The 25,779-nt window shown below is 46.2% G+C and overlaps 1 protein-coding gene across 3 annotated transcripts in view; it reads right to left on the reverse strand.

Moving 5' to 3' along the window:
• PSD (pleckstrin and Sec7 domain containing) overlaps positions 1–25,779 on the reverse strand; it is a gene marked incomplete at its 5' end in the record, with an annotated part of 91,979 nt that overhangs the window by 20,304 nt on the left and 45,896 nt on the right. For all 3 annotated transcript variants that reach the window (XM_082223565.1, XM_082223564.1, XM_082223566.1), the window contains one exon: positions 8,927–8,970. In XM_082223565.1, coding sequence (XP_082079691.1) covers positions 8,927–8,970 — 44 coding nt within the window. The remainder of the gene's footprint in view (positions 1–8,926; positions 8,971–25,779) is intronic.

Consider the following 25,779-nt stretch of genomic DNA (forward strand, 5'->3'; position numbering starts at 1 on the left):
AAGCGTGTAACACTTTCACTTTGCAACTATGGCCGTGTTGGCCAACCTATAGTGGTACCTTGGTTCCCGAACACCTTGGCTCCCAAACAAATCAGCTCCCGGACGCCGCAAACCCACAAGTGTTCCAATTTGCGAATGCTTTTCAGAAGCCAAACGTCCAACACGGCTTCCGACGGAGTGCAGGAAGCTCCTGCAGCCAATCGGAAGCCGTGCCTTGGTTTTCAAAGGGTTTCAGGAGTTGGAGAGACTCCCGGAATGGATTAAGTTTGAGAAGCAAGGTACCACTGATGTGCTGGCTTCCTTGTCTGGCTGAGATGAGGGTCCAGGAATCTGAGTATGCTCACCAGCTATTGGTTCTAGACCATAGCTGTCAACTTTCAGATTTGAAAATAAGGGATCAGCAGTCTCGAAAATAAGGGATCAGCAGCCTCACCTGTCCTGGGGACAGTCTACAGGATATCTAACAATCCGGGATAGCAGCGGGAGGCAGCGGGAAACGGTCCTGGAATAAGGGAATTTCCCGCAAAAAAGGGAAGGTTGACAGCTATGTTCTAGACCACCAGCACCTTCTGTGCTCCAGCAGAAATGGTCCCAAAGGAGCTCAAGAGGAATGTCACCATTCCTATTCCCATCTCCTTCCTGTTCTACTGCTTCCAGTCTACTTCGATCTGGTTCCATGCCCTCCCCCTTTCCTAGATGCGACTGAAGCTTACTTGCATCACCTCGGTTTGCATTTTGTTAGCATTTAGCTATTGCCCCTGAACCCTGTCAAGAAAGGCTCCCACAGTTTTCATCGTACTGGTCTCTGGAACTTCCACATACTGGAAGACAATGGTCTCCAGTCAGACCCTTTTGCAGATCTACTTTCTGAATGAAGCATTGAAGGTGGCAGTTGGAGGATGCAGTTATCCAATTAGGTCTCCTAGCATCCTGAGTGGCATAAAAAACACATGATATATGCACCACCATCAATTCCCAAATGACGTCATCAAGCATGGCAGGTTGTAACATCATGGCTCAGTTCAGCTGCTTGTTTTCTTCTCTATTCTACCTACTGAGCTGAACCAGTCTGAATTTTCTCTCCAATCTCCTTAATTCTGCCTAGCTGTTCCTTCTGCCGAAATTCCTTCTTTGCCTCTCTCGGAGTTTCAGAATCAGATATACTTACTGAAACACTGCTATCGTATTAATCCCACTGCAGAGACATCACATAGAAATGCACTGTACTCCAGCTTTCCAAACCTTTCATGCTGGTGACACATTTTTTAAGACACGCATCATTTCGCGACACAGAAATTCAGTTTTACTAGCAAACCGGAAGTTAAACTAACCTCTTTCCAGCCCTGGGAGGAGCACGAGGTGCGTTCGCGCAACACACCTACACACCGCAGCCAACACACTAATGTGTCGCGACACACAGTTTGGAAAGCTCTGCTGTATGTTGTGATCCAAAATGTTACACTAAAAAAATACTATTGAGGAACCGTAATAAAAATCTTTTTTAAAGTATGGTTGTATTCTGGGCAGGGGTGATATCTGCCCCATTCTGTTGATAGCAAGGACAGAAGATAAATGCATATGGTAATTTCTTAAATGAAATCATTGCAAGCGGGGTTTCCTTTTCAGCCTCGGTTAGATTTAAACAGAGGTGGCTTGTGATAAGATCTAAAGCAGCGATATTGACTTCTACAGATGACCGACACAGTTGTTGTGCGTGATGATGTATGGAAGTGAGAGCTGGACCATAAAGAAGGCTGATCGCCGAAGAATTGATGCTTTTGAATTATGGTGCTGGAGGAGACTCTTGAGAGTCCCATGGACTGCAAATTCAGATGACATAGTCACACAGTCGTGCATTAATGGGACAGTCACAAAGTTTTGCGGCATTCATCAAGATAAAAGGATGTCCCTGTGAAACCCTCTAAGTCTTATACCACACCGCCCCCTAGGGTGGCCAGGTGAGAAAAAGAAAGAGAGAGAAGCCAGGACTTCTGCACCTTCAGAAGTTGGGTAGAAGAGGAGATCACAGAAAGTGTTCCTTGAACTACAAGCTACACCTGATAAAATTCTCTCTTACATGCAGTTATTATAGCTGCAGGACCCCTGTTTTCTCTATTTCACCTGGCTACCCCACTCACTGCCAGCCAACTAGAAAATAATTCATCCCTTTACATTACTGATTCATTAGTAAATATTGGAGAAGCGATAGCATCTGTGTCTCTTGTAAATGCTTGCAACACTTGAGACGTGTATTTTTGAGATTATATGTTGCTTTAAACTGTTTTTAATATAATGTTTTAATGTTGCAACCTGCTCTGAGACCTCGGGGTGAAGAGTGGGTTGTTGTTGCTAAAGGTATAGTTTATACTTTTGCCAGCAAAGGTCCATATAGTTAAAGCTATGGTTTTCCCAGTAGTGATGTATGGAAGTGAAGGCTGATCGCCGAAGAAGTGATGCTTTAGAATTACTGTGCTGGAGGAGACTCTTGAGAGTCCCATGGACTGCAAGAAGATCAAACCGATCCATTCTTAAGGAAATCAGCCCTGAGTGCACACTGGAAGGACAGATCCTGAAGCTTAGGCTCCAATACTTTGGCCACCTCATGAGAAGAGAAGACTCCCTGGAAAAGACCCTGATGTTGGGAAAGATGGAGGGCAGAAGGAGAAGGGGATGACAGAGGGCAGGATGGTTGGACAGTGTTCTCGAAGCTACCAGCATGACTTTGACCAAACTGCGGGAAGCAGTGGAAGACAGGAGTGCCTGGCGTGCTCTGGTCCATGGGGTCACAAAGAGTCAGACACGACTAAATGACTAAACAACTAAACAACAACAACAACAACAAATACTTTTAAGCAGTGCTTTTAGGGGTACTCTTCTTTTGACTCAAGGAAATCACCATTTTATAGTTCAAATTAGGGGAAATAAATACAGTAAATGGACAAAAGTACAAAGACTCACAAAATGTTTAGGGGTATGCATACCCCTGCGTACCCCCAGAAAAAACCACACATTGCTTTTAAGTATAAACTAAAAGGATCACAATAGCAAAATATTTAAAAAGAGAAAAGGGGGATATTATACTTGTGCAGAAATATTAAACAGCAGCATTTGCATTATTTGCCAAGTCTGAGGTTAGAAGACACCTATCATTCGTGTGCCTCAGCCAAAATCAAAGAATATTGCTAAATTTTATATATCTTTAAAAATTCTATGCCACCCTTCCATATAAATTTTCAAGGCAACTTAATTCTCCTTCAGAAAAACAAACCACACACATGAATAATAAGTTTTAAAAGCATTAAAATAGTGGATAAAAACTGGGCAGCAATAACATCATCACAGTTAAACAGTGAATGCCTGGGAAAAGAAAGCGATTATTGCTAATTAAAAACCTGGTGCCCAAAAGATAGCAAAGTGGGTACCAGACAGGCCTCTCCGGAGAGAGAATTATCTAAGTAGGGCACCACAATTTAGTAGGAGTTACCTAGCATTTTGGGTAAATGTAATTAGGCAGACAAATTATTTGATGCTCTGGGATGGCAGAACTGAAAAAAGCATGTTTTGGCTCACTAATCAGCCAGGGAACCAAGGACTGTTCAGTTGTGTGGGTTTGGGGGTCTGCGTGTCTTTGTGCGCATACACACACACACACACACACATTTGTGTGCTCAATTGGGCAGCACATATACAGTGGTGCCCCGCAAGACGAATGCCTCGCAAGACGGAAAACTCGCTAGATGAAAGAGTTTTCCGTTTTGGAGGTGCTTCGCAAAACAAATTTCCTATGGACGAAAATGTCTTGCGAGTTCCTGCGGGTTCCCCCCCTTTTTCTAAGCCGCTAAGCCGCTTATCAGCTGATCCGATAAGCTGATAAGCTGCTAAAAGCCACTAATAGCGCTAATCCGCTAATCCGTCAATGGGCTTGCTTCGCAAGACGAAAAAACCGCTAGACGAAGAGAATCACAGAATGGATTCTTTTCGTCTTGCGAGGCACCACTGTACTAAAAAATTGGAATGATATATATTTTGTGTGTGTGTGTGTACATGTACATTATTACAACTGATTGTAAGCTGCCGAGAATCATTCGTTCGAAAGGCAAGGTATATATCAAATGAATAAGCTAGCCGGTTTGCAGGAGAGCAAAAAAGTACTGGTAAATCAACTACATCAACAGACCTATAGAACCATCAGCTATTATCCAAAGGCAATAATAATAAATCAGAGCACACTCAAAAGCAGGTCCTATTGTGCTCATCGGGGTTATACCTTACGTCTGAAAGTCATCTCTTAGTGCCAAATAAATGAAGATTCTATATAGTATGCAGCGGAAACGAAGTGTTCTAGGATGACACTGAATTTTTTGCAATGGTATTAAAAATAAAAATACAGACATTTAAGTTGGCTTGAAAAACCAACCCTCCCAATGTCAACAACACTGCAGGAATGGGACTGGATGAAAAAAATACATCTATTTTGTCTTATTACCTCTTTGTTCCCTTTGGATTTGTTATAACGTAACTAGATTCAAAAATACACTATCAAATGGGAACTGTATAATTCATGCCCAAATTAGCACCGAGATGGAAATCAATGCCTTGTTCGGGTTACTTTATTTTCAGTTGCGGAGTTTCATATTGTAGATCCTTAAGTCTGGGAAGATGAAAGTAGAAACATCTCCCTTCAAGGAGATTCATTTGTCATGGATGCTTTGAGCTGAGATTTCCTGCATTCCAGGGGGTTGGACTAAATGTCCCTCAGGGTCCCTTCCAACTCTACAGTTCTATGATTCAACATTTACTTGCGAGAACAGAATATAATACTTTAGATCAGTGGTTCCCAATTATGGAGGATCTCCTATTTTTCAAAAGCCAAGCCATGGACCCCCTACTTTTGAAAAATTTGATAGCTCTATGGTAGTTACCTCTGCAAAGCAATTTTTTGAACAAAACGTGGGGTAGCCCCTAATAGAATCATAGAATCGGAAGAGACCACAAGGGCCATCGAGTCCAACCCCCATAATAAGCAAAGGATTTTAGGTATACCAAAAAATAAGAAAATCTGAACGATATCTGGTTTTCAACATTGTGGTATATCAGCAGCTAAACATCGTGATATTCTGATATATCATGATGACTGAAATTGGAGATCAGGAGCGGGGTGAAGGAAGGCTAACCTGGTGCGGGGTGTTGGGGCAAACTGCCTGGTGGCGCATTTGCTGTTTATGAGTTTTAAACTCTCTTCCATTATCTTTAGTGTACATTGCCTTGAGATGTTTGTTTAGAATGTGATTAATAAGTCAATTATATCTTTATTTTTAATAATCATCATTAGGGTTTTTTTCAGCTGAAAATCGCCGGAACTCAATTGCGGCACCTCTCAGGTGGGCGCCATTGGCATTCTAAGAGAACGAGGGAGGTGTTGATGGTAAGTTCCGGCAACTCTTTTTCTATAAAAACAGCATTAATAATAATAATGATGATGATCGTGATGTAAGTCATGAGTCTACCCAACTCTTTAAAGTACTTGTAAATCCTGTGGAACGGCTTTTCCCAAAGTGGTGCCCTTCCAGGTGCTTCCAAAATAATTAAATAAATGTCCATTTTAAGAAGAAAACACAAACACAGCCTAACTAACCTTTTATAGTCAGCCTAACTAACTTTTTATTCTGGTTTAATCTGGGCAATATTTTTAAGCCACAGACCTACAAAACTGAGTTAACTACATTGGAACAGTTGGAGATTCCCACCAAAAACAAAGGACTTACTCCCGAAGACAGTGACCAAGAACACAATGTGGCAGCTTCACACTTTTAAACGATGCCCGATGGAAACTGACTTAAGTTCTTGTAAATGGCAAAACTTCTTTCTCAAAACATTCACCACAAATTAGACACTTGCGCTCCGAAGACTTAACTAATTGCCAACCAAACCTATATGCAAGATTACAATTTCACAAAAGGACTGTGGTGTGCAGTTTGATTTTTTTTAACACTCAAAAAGCAACTGCAGAAGGCTGGAATCTTAAAGAGAGAACTGGTGGGTGGGGTAATTTTCCAGCTATTTCTCTCCCAGAAGAGGAAAAGATATGGGAACCTGTATCCTTCCCTCTTTGGGAAGAATAGAAGCTGGGTGGGATTAGGCCTAGGATTAAATTAGGATTTAAGTAAATAAATAAGATCAAGAATGCTAAGTTAATAAATTTGATTATAATTAGAATATTGTTTTTGAATAATGATATTGGAAAACTGCTACATTCAGTTACTAGGAAATTCAGATGGGAAGGATTTGAGGAAGTCAAACAATATGCTTATGAGGTTGGAAGTTAAACTAACTAATCAATCAATCAATCAATCTGTATTCTTTATATTTCTTTGTTGTTATTTGTTGTATTTGTTCTATTTCTTTCCTGTTTTTTATTTTTGTTTTTGATTCATTTGATATACAGTATGTGTTAAATGTGTAAGAAACTTAATAAACATTATTGGTGGGGGGAAAGGGATGTTGAGCAGAAAAAAAGAACTGAGTAACTCTTCCCCATCCACTCACTGCCTGCTTAAGATTGCAGCCTCCTATGGCTACTTTTCATTTAACAACAACAAAAACAGCAGCCTGACACCTCAGTTTGGTCCAAAACGAGTAATAGGAAACCCTAGGCACCCGCCTAGATGGTTTAGAGTTGCAGGAATAGTCCTCGAGATAAAAATTTGACTCCTTTATGGTTGTCTAACACAGATCAATGTTTTCCATCAAGGCACAGGCTGCATTCAGATGGGACGTTTATTGCATTTAGTTTTACTAGCTATAATGCTAGCACCTCTACCCCAATTTCTAACTTTCCTTTTATACTGAGGTACCTGTTTGCTTTATGGGACTGTGGCTTTCACCAGGGCATGTGAAATTTTGGACAGCAGGAAATAACCATTTGCCGGAATACCACCCCAAATTTTGTCACGCGAGTAGCGGGTGGCATCATCGTTAAAACCACAGGAAAGTTACAACTGAAAGATCCTGTGATCTTCCAAGGTAACAGGGTTGTAGATGCTTCTCCACCACTTTCTGGAAGCAGTTAACACAGAAGCGAGCCGTAAATTTAGCAGAAGAAGAAGAAGAAGAAGAAGAAGAAGAAGAAGAAGAAGAAGAAGAAGAGTAGTAGTAGTTTGGATTTGATATCCTGCTTTATCACTACCTGAAGGAGTCTCAAAGCGGCTAACATTCTCCTTTCCCTTCCTCCCCCACAACAAACACTCTGTGAGGTGAGTGGGGCTGAGAGACTTCAGAGAAGTGTGACTGGCCCAAGGTCACCCAGCAGCTGCATGTGGAGGAGCGGCGAAGCGAACCCGGTTCACCAGATTACGAGTCCACCGCTCTTAACCACAACACCACACTGGCTCTGGAAGTGGCCTTCCACAGTGTGTAAAAGATCACACAAAAAGCAAAAAAAAAAAAAATAATTGACAGAATTAAGTGTCATCTGAATGCAGCAACATTGCAGACAATGGAAAGAAAGTGATGGGACTGCAGTGAGCCTTCTGTCTACAACAAACCATTTCCCTTCCTCGTCCCCCAGTCTTTTGCAGGAGAGCGATGTGGATATGCAAGAACTCCGAAAGACAAATACCAATTTCCGTAATTAATACAGGCAGGACGTTACACGCCTGCAGCATACTTATTGCACGTGCTTCGTTCTAAGGACAAACTTGCCTTTTTCCTGCTATAAATGCTGAAGGTAAATGGCTCACGGCCGCAATACCTCAAGGACCGCCTCCCAGACCCAGCAATCATCATCTGTGGCCCACCTTCGGGTTGTGATAGGAATTTTATGGTCTTAGATATATGGTAATGTTCATAACTGCACATACATAGATCAACACAGGAAGACCATCCTGGAACCATTTTGATTCCTAAACTGACCAAATCCTTTCTCTGCAAGGTTAAACTGGAAAAGCCTCCCCATTGTCTCTTTCCTCACAAATCCTGTCTCAAGGATATGTCTGTTTGAATAAGGTGTGAGCCTGTGACCTGGCCCAGGAAATAAGTATTTTACCACTACAAAAGAATGGCCAGGCTCCCCAGGAAATCCAATCAAGCAACCTGCCAGACAGGAGATAAACAACAACAGGAGAAAAACAACATTTAAATTTCTGTGATGTAGGTGGGATGTATCTGAGGGGTGGTCTTAGGTTACATCCCTTCTGTGATGTATGCATAATGTTTCTGGGGGTGGTCTTGGTCTAGAGGATGGGAATTTCAAAAGTCTTTATAAGCGATTGCACAGCATTTTTGTGGGTCCTCTTCCTCTCCTGCGTGTGAGGGGAGTACCCTGTTGCAACAGATCAATAAAGATCAAGCTTACTAGCTGCTTTGCTTCTCAATATTCTCTGGTTGGCCTCTGTTATTTTCTCCTACCAATAGGGAACCTATATGGGCTCTATATGGGCTCTTGGATACCCCATAAGGGAAAAGGGCATATTTTTTATTTACAACAGGGTGCCTCCATCACAAAAGGTCTGGAGGGTGGCAACACGAGAACAGGGCTTCAGTATACACCTTTAGGCGCCAGGCAAAAATGTTCCTCTTCAGCCAGACCTTTGCTGATTGACACCTGATGCCCTTTTAGATGTTGTTGTGGGAGAGGAGATTATTGGCTTGTTTTCATTCTTATTTTTATTATGCATTCTGTGTTCTTTATATTATGCTGTGAACCGCCCTGAGAGCTACGAATGAAGGGTGGGATACAAATAAATAATAATAATAATAATTTGTACCCCGCCCATCTGGCTGGGTTTCCCCAGCCACTCTGGGCGGCTTCCAACAAACATTAAAAATACATCAAAATTGAACAAATAATGATGACAGCAAGAGATCAAGGAAGAGGAGAAAGCAAGAGGCTGTTCAGAGAAAGGGAAAAATAAGCAGAGGTACTCACATCGCCCACTGTAGCTTTTCGTTTTTGATGGAGCTATACAAAGCCTGCGGAGAGAAAAAGAAGTATAGGTGTCGTCAGAATTTTAACCGAGTCATTACAAAGAGAAAAATGAGTGGAGTTCAACCAGGCGCCAGGGACAGTGCTCCCTCAGAACCAACTGTTATGTACTGAAATTCTCACCCTGGGCCAGCAGGGGAAACTGTAGATAGTTTTCACTCAGGTCCACATATGCAAATAAGGGATTGAAAGTGACGTTCAGTGATTGGATAGTTACAGAAAATGGTTACTGTTGCATTCTAGTGGAGCTCTATATAAGCAGGCTGGCTGAACCCTTCAGTTCAGTTCTGTTCTGGCCTGTGAATAAACAAGAGCTGTTTGAAGAATTGCTGTGTCGTCTGATATGTTCACCCACAACTTAACACCAACATTTCTGCTTCCAATCCAGACAGAGCAAATTCCTCCCCCCCCCTCTGTGCACTGTTCTGGGGGTCCTCGGACCCTTCCAAGGGGATTTGGGGAGGTCCCCGCTTCATTAGCAGGGCTTTTTGTGCTTGCTTCCACCAGTGCAACAACTCAGCCCAATGTTCTTAAGATGCATATGTCATTCATGTTTAGAGTAACTAACGATAAGAGGCAACACAGCATTTAATCCTAAGCAGTGGATGCAGCCCAGTTTGAGATGTCAAGTGCTTGGAAACGAGAACCAACGCCAGCCCAGTTCGTATGCATGGGAGTGAAAATTGTTCAGAATGTGCAACACGGTGATAAGAAGGGATTAGATAAGAGGGAGCTGAAGTGGGGGAGGGGGAGAATCAGGAAGGTCAACTCCCTCCAGGAAGACCAGAGGTTATTTTTTTTTTAAAAAAAAAACTAATCACAGAAGCTCAGATAAAAGATACGCAATCCAAAATGATGCTACAGATGAGTAGCAGAGGCAAACAAGCTACAGGAGCCAGAAAGGCAGTTTCCAGGGGTTAGCAGCGCTGAAAATTTCTCCTCCACAATCAGTGGGAATTGAATTCGTAGCTGTAGCGTCACAATCTTGCACGTGCTTATGTGAAAGTAAGCTTCGCTGAAAACAGAGACTTTCCTCCAGGGCAGGGCCTTCTTACCCATAGGTGCTAGGGGTGAAGGGCACCCGGGAGCCGGGCTCTCAGGGGCGCCAGGCCGAGAGTCCAGGGACCGAGAGTTGAGTCTGGGGTCAGACGAAATTAATGGACTATGCAGAATTGGACAAAATGACAGGAAGGATTTGAAACCTGGGGGACCAGAGATTTAAAGAAGATTGGAAGAAGCATATGAATTATTTGAAGAGCAACTGTAATCAACAAATTACGCTAGTAGGACTACAAGAAGTTTTGTAAGGAGAAATATACAAAGTGTTACAAAGTAGAAAAAGAGATATTGGTAACGAGTTTGAAATGTAATAGGGAAGATAAGAAATGAATACTGAGAGTTAGATTGGAAAATTTTCAGACTGGATTGATGGAAGTCAAAAATTTGAATAAGATGTAAAAGTATGTTTAATTACTGTTGAAAATGATATGTTAAAAAAAACCCTAATAAAAAAGTTTTTATTTTTTAAAAGAGAGTTGACTCCGGGGTCTCAATCTCTGTCGGTCAGAGCACTGCGCCAGGCTTTTCTGCTGCAGGCAGCTCTGTGCCATGAGTTTGGGGGCGACCAAGCCAGCGAGACGCTGAGGCAGCCGGCCAGCTCCGCCATCCTGCGCGCCTAGGCCTGGGCAACCGTTGGGGGGCGCCGTGTGGATCTTTGCACCCAGGCGCTGCATATGCTTAAGACAGCCCTGCTCCAGGGTCCTTGTACATACAATTGTGCTGCTAATTATAGTGTTTACCCTCATTAACAGGGAAGAAGAAGGAGGAGAAGGAGTTTGGATTTGATATCCCGCCTTTCACTCCCCTTCAGGAGTCTCAAAGCGGCTAACATTCTCCTTTCCCTTCCTCCCCCACAACAAACACTCTGTGAGGTGAGTGGGGCTGAGAAGTGTGACTGGCCCAAGGTCACCCAGCAACTGCATGTGGAGGAGAGGGGAAGCGAACCCGGTTCCCCAGATTACAAGTCTACCGCTCTTAACCACTACACCACACTGGGAGATTGCAGGCTTACAGAGAGATCTCAATAATGTTTACTCCGATTATAGAAGTCACAAATTTAATAAAAAAAGATCTATATATCATCAGCATATTGCTAACAATGCACCCCAAAAACCTACTTTACCAGATACAGGAAAAACGGTTGATCTGTTCTATGCGGGCTCACCAAAAGCACTGGAGGGAATAATTATGGGACTGGAAGTGATGGTCCTCAGCGCCATTTAGGGGGCTGGATCTAGCCCTCGGGTCAGCTGTCGGGTCTGCGGGCTGGATTGATTCTCCAAATGCAACTGCTTCGAAACCCCAACGACCCTGCCAAATGCCAAACTACAAGTGATGAAAAGCTTTCCTCCGCTTCATTTAAAGGGGAACAAAAATGTTTCCAAAGGTTACAAAAGAGAGCCCACATTTTTTAATTGTTAATATCCAGGGCAGTGGATGTATTAGACCAGGCATCCTCAGCCTGCTGCCCTCCAGATGTTTTGGCCTACAACTCCCATGATCCCTAGCTAACAGGACCAGTGGTCAGGGATGATGGGAATTGTAGTCCAAAACATCTGGAGGGCCGAAGGTTGGGGATGCCCGTATTAGACTGATATCTGAAGCTCAATTCAGGTAAGGCTGGAGTTCTGTCAGTGTGTGGGGTCCTAAACTGGACAGATGAGGCATGGCCTGTTCTCCTTGGATTACAGTGGTGCCCCGCAAGACGAATGCCTCGCAAGACGGAAAACTCGCTAGACGAAAGAGTTTTCCGTTTTGGAGGTGCTTCGCAAAACGAATTTCCTATAGGCTTGCTTCGCAAGACGACAATGTCTTGCGAGTTCCTGCTGGTTTTTCCCCCTCCCCCCTTTTTCTAAGCCACTAAGCCGCTTATCAGCTGATCCGATCAGCAGATAAGCCGCTAAAAGCCGCTAATCCGTCAATGGGCTTGCTTCGCAAGACAAAAAAAACCGCTAGACGAAGAGAATCACAGAACGGATTCTTTTCGTCTTGCGAGGCACCACTGTACATCCCTTCTGAAGGTGCAGGTACATAGCTTGGGGGCACGTCTGGAGCCATTACTGTCGCTTGAGGCTTATGTGGTAGCATGAAGGGCCTTCCATCAGCTTGGGCTGGTGGCCCAGCTATGCCTCTAGCTGGACAGGGATATCCTTACTTTTCTTGTCTACGGAAATGCATTATAGGTGGGGCTGCCTTTGAAGACAGTTCAGAAACTGTGGCTGTGCCCCATCTGAGAGAGGTCCAGAGCATGGGTAGGCAAACTAAGGCCCAGGGGCCGGATCCTGCCCAATCGCCTTCTAAATCCAGCCTGCAGACGGTCCGGGAATCAGCATGAGTAGAATGTGTCCTTTTATTTAAAATGCATCTCTGGGTTACTTGTGGGGCATAGGAATTCGTTCATTTATTTCCCCCCCCCAATATAGTCTGGCCCACCATATGGTCTGAGGGACAGTGGACCGGGCCGCTGCTAAAAAAAAGTTTGCTGACCCCTGGTCCATAGGGTGACAACTCAAGAACAGCCCTTCTCTGTGGTGACTCCTCATTTACGGAATGCTCTCCCCAGGGCAGCACACCTGGCACCATCACTGCCTTTTTTTTTAGGTGCCAGGCAAAAATGTTGTTATTCACCCAGGGCTTTGGACCTTAATTTCCTACCTATCTTTGAGTGGTGTGGAGCCGGATCTGTTTTCTATATATAGTAATTGCGTATTTTAGGATACCCATACTTATTCAGAGATATACAAAAAATACATGCCCATTACTAAGTATCTTTTTTATAATAGGCTGATGTAAAATAGCTACTTAGTCTAAAAAAAAAAAGCAAAAAAGGAGAAAGGAGAAAAGACGAGGGGAAAAAAACTAAAGAGAGAATTAAGAATAAAGATACAGTATTCAGTCAGTAAGATCCAACCATTCTTCCTATAAACCAGTATTTTTCCCCATCTTCAACTCCAGCTACTACAAGTTCATTTTCTCTTTCACTCAAAAGGTCCGTAAGAAATTTCTAATCCTTAACAAATGCCAGTAATGGCGTTTGCTCTAATTTTCTTTAATTAAGCATGTTAACTTTGCCATCTGAGCCAAGTCCAATAGTTTTTACCAGTCAGTCTTCTCTAGTGGGCAAGGCTGCACGTCCCCATCTTTGTGCATTTTTATATTTGTTTCCAATGTTCATTTTCATAAGCTGCTTCACTTTTTGGGGGGAGAAAAGTGATGAATAATAATAATAATAATAATATTAAGTAGACTGTTTGTTTATTCTAAACAGAAGTCTGAAAGAGCAAAAACCATGGAGCAGCTTCTGTAAGGTTGCTGATAAGTAAAATGCAGGGGTTTTTTTTTAAGGAGGTGGGGTTACTCCCCAACATACACAAAAAAGCAGATATTTTTAAAAAGATATGCTTTAGGAGTTTCAGTTATATTGAGTCTTTTAAAACTCGTTTAAGAAAAGACTAGCCTTTTAACAGAAATATGTCAAAATGTCACATACCTCTTACAAGTCAACCCAATACTTTCCATCCATACACTGAATAAAAGCCTTCTTTTATATCTCCAAGGAAAACAAGAGCAGAAGATCTGGGAATAGATGCCTGACCCTTCCCTACAATTCCCATCATCCCTGACTCTTGCTAGCTGGGGATGATGGGAGTTGTAGTCTAGTCCAAAAACAGCTGGAGACCCAGGTTTGGGAAACACTGTAGGGCAGGCACGGCCAAATTCGGCCCTCCAGCTGTTTTGGGACTACAACTCCCATCATCCCTAGCTAACAGGACCAGTGGTCAGGGATGATGGGAATTGTAGTCCCAAAAATAGCTGGAGGGTCGTATAGCCGATACAGAGATTTATAAACATGATAAAAAAATGTTTTTATATGTGACAACAGCAGCAAGAAAACTATTAGCCCAGCAATGGAAGCAAGAAGAACTACCAACAAAAGAAGAGTGGCAGATGAAACTGGTGGACTATGCCGAGTTGGCAAAATTAACTGGGAAAATTTGGAACCAGCAAGACCAGACTTTCCTGAAAGATTGGAAGAATGATATATTTGAAAGGCAACTGTAATCAATTGACATCGCTTGTTGGGTTGCAAGAAGTTTTGAATTATATGAATTATTGCAAAAAAGGACTAAGAAAGAGTTTATTTAAGATTTGGATTTTATAGCAATGACTACCGTATTTTTCGCTCTATAAGACGCACCAGACCACGACGCACACAGTTTTTGTAGGAGGAAAACAAGAAAAAAAATATTCTGAATCTCAGAAGCCAGAACAGCAAGAGGGATCGCTGCGCAGTGAAAGCAGCAATCCCTCTTGCTGTTCTGGCTTCTGGGATAGCTGCGCAGACTGCATTCACTCCATAAGACGCACACACATTTCCCCTTCCTTTTTAGGAGGGAAAAAGTGAGTCTTATAGATCAAAAAAATACAGTATTAAAATAAAATGCAAAATCAGAAAGAAAGTTAGAAAACCATTAATCGAGGTTGACGGAAGTCCTAGGCTGTGATAGCCAAAGGTTTGTTATATTGTATAAGATGGGATGTTATGTTTGGAAAACGTGTGCAAAACCAACAAAAATTATATATATAAAAATAGCTGGAGGGCCAAGTTTGGCCATGCTTGCTGTAGGGTCAAAAGGAACCAAATCTATTCACTGTATGATCCTTTCTTAAGTATGGCAGGCATGTGGCTTCTTTTTAAGTCTTTGGTTTTCACCAGGACGCATTTAAGGGATTTGCCAGGTAGAAAGGACCCTAGGAAACTGCTTTATACAAGAGTTAGACCACTGGTTTGTCTAGCCTGGTATCATTGACACCAAACAGCAACTTCCTACGGTTTCAGGTAGGGGTCTTTTCAAACCTGAAAGAGATGCTGGGGACTACATTTTTACAGCTAAATTCTACATCTAGGCTAGGGCCTTCCCTGGGCTACAACTCCATTTCCAAGGGGGAAACTAAATCAGAGCTGGAATGCTCAACCATGGGTTACATCTACTATCCAGTGTTTGAACCTCAGATATATAAGCTGGGTACCAAATGGCTGCTTAAACCAAGGTTGCAATTGCCGAAATTGAAAGTCTAGTTGCCATTTTTGGGCAAAGCGGCTCTAAAGTCTTCTTTTTCAAATGATGGGAGTGACTGTGATTGATAGACTACTGTATTTTAATATACACTATTGTATTTTACTATTCTGCTGGAAGCCGCCCAGAGTGGCTGGGGAAATCCAGCCAGATGGGTGGGCTATAAATAATAAATTATTACTATTATTATTATTATTCTCCTCAGGTAAACAGCTGGCTAGTTCAGATGACAACCTTGAGCTAGGTTTAGAACTCGAAGAACTTAAGGAAGAAAAGTCACTTGATCCAGGGACCATCCACATATCTATTGACCTATTCCAAGCTCTTTTTCTTAATGATGACATGAACCATTCATAAAATAAGAATATTCTTCACAACTGTGAGCAGAGCAGATGGGTGGTTAAGTGAAGACAAGCAACAACAGTTAACTGTTCATTGCTCCTGCTCAGGCTAACAGCATTTAGGTTCCTGAAATTCATTCTGATTGCGCAGATGAAATATAACTGATAGAACTCTACAGGGTGGGGTATTAGTGTGTGAAAACTGCCCCAATCCAATGATCCCCAGGATGCACCTCCAGATGGTGGAAATGTCAGGCACCATCCTGGCACCCAGACATCTTCACTTGGTCTCAGGTGGTCGTTAGGGGACCCCTGACCATTAGGTCCAGTCATGACCGACTCTGGGGTTGTGGTGCTCATCTCGCTTTATTGGTCGAGGGAGCCAGTGTACAGCTTCCGGGTCATGTGGCCAGCATGACTAAGCCGCTTCTGGCGAACCAGAGTAGCGCACGGAAACGTCGTTTACCTTCCCGCCGGAGTGGTACCTATTTATCTACTTGCACTCTGACGTGCTTTTGAACTGCTAGGTTGGCAGGGGCAGGGGCAGGGATCAAGCAACGGGAGCTCACCCCGTCACGGGGATTCGAACCGCCGACCTTCTGATCGGCAAGTCCTAGGCTCTGTGGTTTAACCCACAGCGCCACCAGGTGGTCGTTAGCGAGGTGCAAAATGTGCCTGGCTAATTTCAAACACTGCTGTTAATGTTATGTGAACCTCTTGCACTTTGAGCTGAAATCACTCACAAAACCAGCTACCATCGTTAAATTCACGGAGCCTTTCCTCCTCATATTTGAAACCTTGAAGAATTTCAACCAATGCACCATTCTGCCCCCCGGGAGATGAAATGTGCCGTCAAAAATAGAAGCAATTATATAGCTGCCCAGGATGAGGCTTTATGAACCGTAAGAAAAACAGCTTCATTTTTCTTCTCACCTGAGTTAGTTAAAAGCTCTTCATTAACTCTGGGCAGGCAGACGTCAAAAACTAAAGCAGCCACAGCTATATTGATGGGAGAGACTTTTTAGGAAGGTCACAGCCTTATCTGGAAGAGCGCAGAACTTGCTGGCCTCACCAAAAATGTTCTTCCCTCAGCCTGGGGCAGGCAATTTCCAAAACCTCAGGGAAAGAGATAAACTGCTCTGAAGGTCTTGCTCTAGAACAGGGATGGGAAACCTGTTGCCTTCCAGATGCTGGAAGCCTCATGGTGCAGTGGGTTAACGCACCTGGCTGCTAACCAGAAGGTTGGTGGTTCGAGCCCACCCAGCGATGGCTGTGGAGAGGTTCCTGCATTGCGATTCTATGAAATCTAAGTCCTTTCACCCTGACCAGTGGCCATACTCGAAGCAGGAGTTCCACAACATCTGGAAGCCCTGAGGTTAGCCACTCCTGGTGTAGAGGAAACATCTGCGACCCATCGGCAGGCTGTGCAGACAGGATGCAAGCAGCTTTCAAAAGCAAGGCAAGGCAAATATTTGGCTGAACAGTGAGTAAAGCAAAATCAAAGAGATAGACTTTCTCACCAGATAATTCCCCCGTCTCCCTCACCCTGGGGAGAATGATTTGCAGAAGGAAAGGGATGCTGAACATCTCAATCAATCCACCAAGTTAGGGGTAATTGCATTCCTCACCTCTCAAGTAATGGCCTCTGTGGGACGGGGGGGGGGGGACACACCTGAGCTTTGCCTGCAAAGGGGAAGGATAACTCTAATGTTGTGGACATGTTAGCAAAGAGCTGGTGTTCTCTGAATCAGGCCCACATCAGCAGCTGTGGTTCTTTTCCTTACGCTTTTCTCCCTCTTTGTCCCAGAACCCGCATTGTCCTATATACTTCCACTTACTGAGCTGTGGCTGGGGGGAATGACCAGGGGAGACAGGGAGGAGGAGAACTCAAGGGAACTAATTAGCCGCTCCTGCTCTTCCTCCAGGAAGTCCCTTGCACCTCCAAGGGATGGCTGGGGGACACATTTCATTGAATCACATACAGTCGTACCTTGGAAACCGAATGCCTTGGGAGTTGACTGTTTTGGCTCCCGAACGCCGCAAACCCAGAAGTGAGTGTTCCGGTTTGCAAACGTTCTTTGGAAGCTGAACGTCCGAAGCAGCTTCTGAGGTTTCCGACTACGTGCAGGAAGCTACTGCAGTCGATCGGAAGCCGCGCCTCGGTTGTCGAACGTTTTCAGAAGTCGAATAGACTTCCAGAACGGATTCTGTTCAACAACCAAGGTACAACTATAATTGCAAGTTAGAAGGCTCTCCAAATGGCCGTGCCTTCGAGTTAATTAGCAGCTCAACTACCGTATTTTTCGTTCTATAAGACGTTCTATAAGACCCACCAGACCACAAGCCGCAACTAGCTTTTGGAGGAGGAAAACAAGAAAAAAAAATATTCTGAATTTCAGAAGCCAGAATAGTAAGAGGGATCGCTGCGCAGTGAAAACAGCAATCCCTCTTGCTGTTCTGGCTTCTGTGATAGCAGTGCAGCCTGCACTCACTCCATAAGACACACACACATTTCCCCTTACTTTTTAGGAGGGGGGAAAGTGAGTCTTATAGAGCAAAAAATACGGTACCCTACCTGGTCCTCGGGCGCTCCTTGGCCACGCCCATCCCCAGGCCACGCCCTTCACAGGCCCTGTATGATGCCACCCTTGAGGGCTTCTTCTAGGCTGGAATGTGTCCTCAAACTCTGAATGAGTTGAATGAACTTTATTACGGTCACAGACCAGACCTCAAACTCTGTTGGGGTCTCTTGCCTGGATGGAAGTTGGAGAAGGGGCTTGTGTAGAAACTAGCCTACTCAACAGAGGTGCATTTTTACTGCTCCACCCACTTCTGGTTTGGGTCCTGCCTACTACTGACATAGTCCTTTTCCCCTCAAAGATTGCCCAAAAGGAACATGGGTCCTCTGCCTGAAAAAGGTTCTCCCCAAGCCTGTTTATATATATATATATATATATTGCTGAGGGGACGCGGGTGGCGCTGTGGGCTAAAGCCTCAGTGCCTAGGGCTTGCCGATCGAAAGGTCGGCGGTTCGAATCCCCGCGGCGGGGTGCGCTCCCGCTGCTCGGTCCCAGCGCCTGCCCACCTAGCAGTTCGAAAGCACCCCCGGGGGCAAGTAGATAAATAGGTACCGCTTACCAGCGGGAAGGTAAACGGCGTTCCGTGTGCGGCTCTGGCTCGCCAGAGCAGCGTTGTCACGCTGGCCACGTGACCCGGAAGTGTCTCTGGACAGCGCTGGCCCCCGGCCAATAGATGTGAGATGGGCGCACAAACCCCAGAGTCTGTCAAGACTGGCCCGTTCGGGCAGGGGTACCTTTACCTTTACCTTTATATATATTGCTGAGAAGTGAACACACTAGCCGTTGTTCCACGCGAATCCTCAATAGCGGCCGCCGAGTGTTGGGTGCCAAGAGCTGCTGCATGCTGGCAAACACGTTGGGAGGGGGCGGCTGCAGCTTCTGCCTGGAAGCAAGGGGTGCCAAAAATCTCTGTGCGCGTCAGCTGAGTGACGGAGAGCACCGAGCCTCCAACTGCTCCTCACTTTCATATGGCGTGTGCCATTAGGCTTGGTATCCTTCCCTACCCCACCCCCTCAAAAAACACCCCCTACTCCCTTGTATGAACAGAACTGAACGCTCACACACACACACAAAGATAAAATAAAAATTAGAAGAAGTCCAAATCCCCAACTAACTGGACCATAAAGGTAAAGGGTAAAGGGACCCCTGACCATTAGGTCCAGTTGTGGCCGACTCTGGGGTTGCGGCGCTCATCTCGCTTTATTGGCCGAGGGAGCCAGCATACAGCTTCCAGGTCATGTGGCCAGCATTACTAAGCCGCTTCTGGCGAATCAGAGCAGCGCACAGAAACGCCGTTTACCTTCCCACCAGAGCGGTCCCTATTTATCTACTTGCACTTTGACGTGCTTTCGAACTGCTAAGTTGGCAGGAGCTGGGACTGAGCAATGGGAGCACACCCTGTTGCGGGGATTCGAACCGCCAACCTTCTGATTGGCAAGTCCTATGCTCTGTGGTTTAACCCACAGTGCCACCGGCGTCCCATAACTGGGCCATAAAGATGAGTGGAAAACTAATCAAATAGTGTTGCATTTCTTCATAAAAATATTGTGGCCCGAAGCAGTTCTGAAGTAGGAAAGAAACAAAACTTGACATGGTCACTTTTATTTTGAAGACAGGCAGCTCTGCGCTCAGCTGTTGAGTTAGAGAGCTGACCAAACAGAATATCCCAATCTCCTAGCAGAAGCTAGAAAAAGCAGGAGGGAGCAAAGGGCACCCCTCAACAAAATCAGGAACCCCCCATAAACTCCCCTTCATGTTTGTTTTGTGCCCTATAAGCCACCTATTTTCTCCAAGAAGCTCAAGGTCCAGCATGTCATTCATCCACTCCTCATTTAATCTCGCAAACAACTCTGTAAGGTACGTTAGGCTGAGAGAGAGGCAGTGACTGGCCCAAGTGGGGATTTGAACCCTGATCTCCCAGGTCCGAGTCCTGCACTCAGACCACTACACCACTCTGGCTGTCTCGCAGCTCTCTCCCTCTGAGCTGAACTGTGGTGGGAAGAAAAAGAAGGGAGCAGCAACAGCTCCTGCCTTCTCCTCTTCTAAGCAACGCAATATGGAGTACCTAGGCTGGAAAGAATGTTCAAATTGCCACTGCTATCTGCTCTCTCTCTCTCTCTCTCAGTGCAGCTTAGAGGGCTGAGCATGGAAAGGGAAGACACCTCATCTTTGCTGGTCCAGGTTCTCTTTCTGGGTGCTGCAGCAGTGGGGATTCAGCCCAGTCAGCCCAATCCCTCTCGCTGAGCCGCCCCGAGGGAGAGGGAGCCAGAGGAAGGCAGCTGCTAACTCCGTACAATTGCTCAGCTTAGTTTTCTCTAGGCAGCAAGGACAGGGCAAGGGGTGGTTGCTGCTGCCAGTTCTCCACCCCAGCCCTCTCTTTCTCTCCCTCTTGGCAGGGCAGCAAGGAGGGCTTCCCAAGTCCAGCCCAATCCCCAATGATTCATTACCCAGAGGCTGACTCCGCACACAAATTCCAAGTTCCTAGGCAGCCCCATGGACCCCGTGTCTCCGCCAGTGCTGCTACCCACTCCAGACTACAATGAATTATGACCCTTAGCCCAGAGAACAAAATAGAAACCCCTTCATTTCCGAATCTCCCTTTCCCCAGCCCCATTTGTCAAAGGACAAAATGTACAAAAAGACTACAGAGGTTTTGCACGATGCTTCCAGGTAGAACCAATATCTTAATTAGCTGCAAACTAATTTTTCTATACCATACAGCAACCAGTTAGCAGTGTGCAGGAATTTCTCGTTCAGAAAACGTAGGAGCTGCGAAACGAGAAACTTTTTTTTTTTAAAAACCCCACACGCCACTGATTGAAAAGGACTATTTACGTCAGCACGATTCGTACCAAGCCGCCCTGCCCATCGCCCCTGCGCGAAACAAATGTACCCGAAGGCGTGCACCCAGAGGTGTGGGTGTCGATGGGAGCTACCCAGGGCTGTGCGTGGGTTTGCCACATGACATGCCTACTCTGACTCGCAGGATGCAAGACTGTATGGGCGACGGGGGCGGTATGGGCGACAGGAGCTGCCATCCTCTGCGCACCTGCCCGTTGCATTTCTAACTATACGTGCGTAAGGTGCAGCCGCGAGTCTGCAATTGGCCACGAGACGAGGGGGGAAAGCAGGGTGGGGGAGAGAGGGAGAGGCGTCATTCGTGCTCTGCTTTCAACTCATGCCCGTTTACACCTGTGGGGAGGAAGCCGCAGGTGCCACGCGGCCCCAATCGTGTGCGCAAGAGAGAGAGAGAGAGCAGGGGCAGCCAAGCCTCCTCCGCCTGGGCGTTGCTGGGTGTGCAGGGATGCCAACTTGAATAAAATATTGGGGGGGGGGGCGAGAGAGTAAGCCCCGCCCTGCATAATCAATCACAAGATGCCGTGCACGGACAACATATGAATGGCAATCCCAATCAATTTTGTGGGGGTCGGCCCCCTCAACTATTTTATTGGGGGCCCCGAAGGGACCTGCGCCCCTAGGAATTGGCTCCTACGAATATTTCACTGGAAGGGGTGGGGAAAGGGACCTCTGCCCCTAGGAGTTGGCTCCTGTGGCTGGGCGGGAGCGCGTGGAGCGGAGAAGCGAGGCCGGCGGTGGCGCAGACGCGCGCCACGCTCCGGCTTTTTCCAACGGCAGTACCCGGGGCGAGGCTGCCTCCGGCGGCGGGCTGCCTCCTTTCCCCCGTTGCCCACCCCACCCCGATCCCTTACCGGCTGCTTCTTCTTCCTGCGACTCTGCAGGCGGCTGACCACCAGGTCGGTGTAGAGCACGGGCTTGAGGGTGCGCGAGCGCTGCGGCCAGCCGTAGCAGAAGGTCTCCATGCCGCGGCAGTTGCGCCCGTAGCGCACCGAGCACATGGAGCGCGAGCGGAGGCGCCCGGCGCTGCCGCTGCTGTTGATGCTGTTCACGCCGATCATCGCGGCCGGTGCGCGGCTCCGGCAGGCCGGCTGCCTGGCCGAGAACCTCGCCTCCCGGGAATGGGGCTCCGCGGGCTTGAAGGCGGCGGAGCCTCCGCCCTAGCGCAGGGAATCGGGGCCCGGCTGCGCGCAAGGGCTGGCGAGCGTCTCCCGGCTCCTGTCTCGCCCTCTCTGCAGCGGCCAACGGCGGGCGGGGAGCGTTGCGCAGCCAGGCGAGCGGCGCGCCGAGGAGGCTGCCGGAACGCAGGGGAGGGGGAGAAGAGAGGGAGGGGACTGCGATCGGAAAGGGGGAGGGCGGCGGCGGCGGCGGCGCTGCTACACGTGCGACCTCCAGAGTCGCGCTTGGAAGGTGGAGGAGAAGCGAGCGCAATGCCGAGGGAAAAGGCGTGCGCTGCGGGGAGAAAGGGAGCCCATTCCCAAACGACCACCTTGTTGCTAAGCCTTAGCGGGGGTGGGGGGTAGACAGGTTTTTCTGCCCCGGGTACAGCCTCCAGAGGGGCGCCACGGAGGCTCCCAACCTCTGCCTGTGTGCGCAAATATGTGGGGAGGGTGCCAAACTGTGGGGAAGAAATTCTAGTTTCGGCCCTGCCTTGTTGCAGCGCGGGGCTTGCAGCTGTACAGCGCCTTTCCTGCAAGACAGGCCCTTGTCTTGCAGGGTTTCGGGACAGTCCGGGTCAAGCATGCTTGCTATAGGCCACGGGTGCCAACTTGAATAAAATTGGGGGTAGGGTAGATAAGCCCTACCCTGCTTTACCGATCACATGATGCCGGGCACACAAACCGTTTGAATGGCAATGCCCATCAACTTGGGGGGGGGCAGCCCCTTCAAATATTTTAGGGGGGGCAAGGGACCTCAGCCCCTAGCAATTAGCTCCTATGGCCCATAGCTTTTAAAAACAAAAAGCGAAGGCAAAAGTGGAGGGGAAACATCACAAAATGGCAGAGCTGTGAATTGCCCTCACCCTCGCATTTTAGCGGGTACAGTGGACGGGTAAAGCAAGAAACACTCGCCTGAAACAAGACAAAAAGGGAGGTACAACAAGGAAAATGGTACCCACCCTTCCCGAGGCACTCATTTCATTTGCTTCATCCATTTGTTTCCAATAAGCTAACTCCAGAGACACTTGTCAGTATTTGCCATCTAGAATGGCAGCCGAACTTAAACTCAAATCCTTGCTCACTGGGTAACCTTGTGCCAGTTAGGGTCTCTCAGCCTAACCTACCTCATAGGGTAGCTGTGAGGATAAAACAGGGAGTAGAGAACCATGCATGCCCCATTGAGCAACTTGGAGCAAAGCTGGGATATAAATAAACAATACTCAGTTCAGCTGGGGCCATTGCAAGGGATTTCAGAAGCTCTGAGCTACCACTTTGCAATCAGACCCAATTGAAGACACAGCCAGGATTCTGCCACAACACTTTTAAGAAAAACTATCCCAGCTGAAATTTTTGTGGGAGGTGACTTTTGTATTATCATTTGTATAGACAATGTGGAGGGGAAAACAGCCAAGCAAAGTAATAGCATGTCTCTGCTTTTTATCCAAGTTCTGGCTAACACAGCTGTGCAAATGCCCCAAAGGTTTAAGGCACCAGGGAACATGCAGTCCCTGGGCTAGACCACAGTGCGTGAGCCTTGGAAACACTATGGATCCATCGTTCCTGAGCTTATATGAGCAACTTAAACGAGTTTAAGGTTAGGCAGAGCCTTTATACTCTTTGTAAGACACCCAAACCCAAGTCATGTGAATTGCGGTGGAAATGGTGCAGAAACTGGGGGTGGTGCAGAATTTTGCTGCCGGTTTATTAAATGTGGAACTCTGATGGAATCCTCATTCCATGGAACACTGATCCCAAAGCTCTGAGCTCAGTCCCAAGTTGTTACTAATGGTTTACTGCATGCTAAGCTAGGGATGATGGGAATTGTAGTCCTAGCTTCCCAGCTAGCTAGGGGTGGTGGGAGTTGTAGTCCAAAAACAGATGGAGACCTAAGTTTGGGGAACTGTAGTTTACCGAAAGCCCTAAACTGCTTGATAGCCAAATATCTGCTGGAGTGCCTCCTCCGATACCAGCCAATTTGATGCATAAAATTGGTGGGGGAAGGTGAGGCTCCGTTTGCAGTCAACAGCAGGATTTGGGGAGAGGGGACAAATGGGAGGACCGTCTCCATGGCGGAGCCCAACTTCAGAATGATCCCCCCAGAACAACCAGGCCTGCCACCCTCACTGCTAGCTTTCAGACATCAATAAAAACATTTGTTTATTTACCCAGGCTTTGCAGTGTGACAGTGTGATATTTAATCCTTAGTAGCAGTATCTGGTTAGTGTTTTAATTACCTGTTAATATGTTTCATGTTATGTGTTTATCGTAAATCCATATTACAAGAATGACCCTGTTCCCATTCCCCCCCCCTCCTTCGGCTTAGATTTTAATCCAAGCTGGATAATAAATCCAGTCAGCCAGCCTGCTCTCAAATCCCCACTTACTCCATGTGTCAGCGTGAACTGATGGTAGAAAACTGAGTGAAGTCTTCCATTTCCCAATCTGTTGTTCTTGTTGCTTTGCTTAGCAATGCAAAGTAGCCTCTGGGAAATAATGCAATAGTCCTTGGAAACTAAATTCCAATGTGTTCTTTGGCTTGGTGCATCTCTGTGAGGTGTTCCAAAAGGAGGAGAGGGGGAAATGGAAGACCTTTCTGCTGCTTGGGGTAGGAAAAATGGGGGATTATTAGGGGATAAGTAGGGGGGGGGAAGGGGCTGGGTAGATAGGGAGATGAGTTAATGACTCAGTGGGATGGGGTAGAATTCAGGTTGTCTTGGGGAATGAAAACTCATCCATTGCTAATGGAGACTGTATCAACAGACACCGACAAAGCTCAGTTTGGTCAGGGAGACTCTGAGAAAATGGAATTGCAAATTAAGGAATGATGAAGGTCATTTAAACCCAGTTTTGGGGGAATGTCTTAGTTGGAGGACTAACTCAAGTGCTGCAGAGTTCTAAAAGCCAGCCTTGTGGACTTGATAATATAAAGAAATATGCATGAGAAATTGTTTGAAAAATAGATAAAATTTCAAGGAACACTGAAAAGCAGATACAAAAAAATGTGGGATGGTTGGGAGGTGGTCATGAAAGTGAAACGTAACAGTTTCAGCTAAGTCAGGGGTAGGCAACCTAAGGTCTGTGGGCTGGATGCGGCCCAATCGCCTTCTCATTCCGGCCTGCAGGCAGTCCAGGAATCAGCATGTTTTTACATGAGTAGAATGTGTCCTTTTATTTAAAATGCATCTCTGGGTTATTTGTGGGGCATAGGAATGCGTTCATCCCCCCCCCCAATAATCCGGCCCACCACATGGTCTGAGGGACGGTGGATTGGCCCACGGCTGAAAAAGGTTGCTGACCCCTGAACTAAGTTGTACTGGAGATGTTGCATTGCGTTGTTCCATACGACAGCCCAAGGTTACAGATTTAGCATATCTTACAGGGCAGGAAGCAAAATGCATTTTGTCACTGGAACCTGATGCAGAACGCCCCATGTCTGCCCGTGTGCATCAGTTAGGTGCTTGCAAGAGCCAAGCATCTCCAGCTCATACAGATGAAAAGCTGTTAACATCTTCTGTTTGGTTTAGGAAAAGCTGTTCTTTTTAGTGCAGAGATCTGAAGGAACAAGAGATCTGAAGCCCGAGTGAGATGTTAAAGAGAGATGTGTGGGCATCACTGATCCACAACTCCCCAGTAATGTTGAATTGAAAGCCTGTGCTGTGTGACGTTATCATATTAGTGTGTTCCTATTCTGCAACGCTGGCTTCTGCTCAATAGACTGAGAAA

This window comes from Podarcis vaucheri, assembly GCF_965113315.1.
Source record: "Podarcis vaucheri genome assembly, chromosome: 5".
In the NCBI taxonomy this organism is placed as follows: Eukaryota; Metazoa; Chordata; class Lepidosauria; order Squamata; family Lacertidae; genus Podarcis; species Podarcis vaucheri.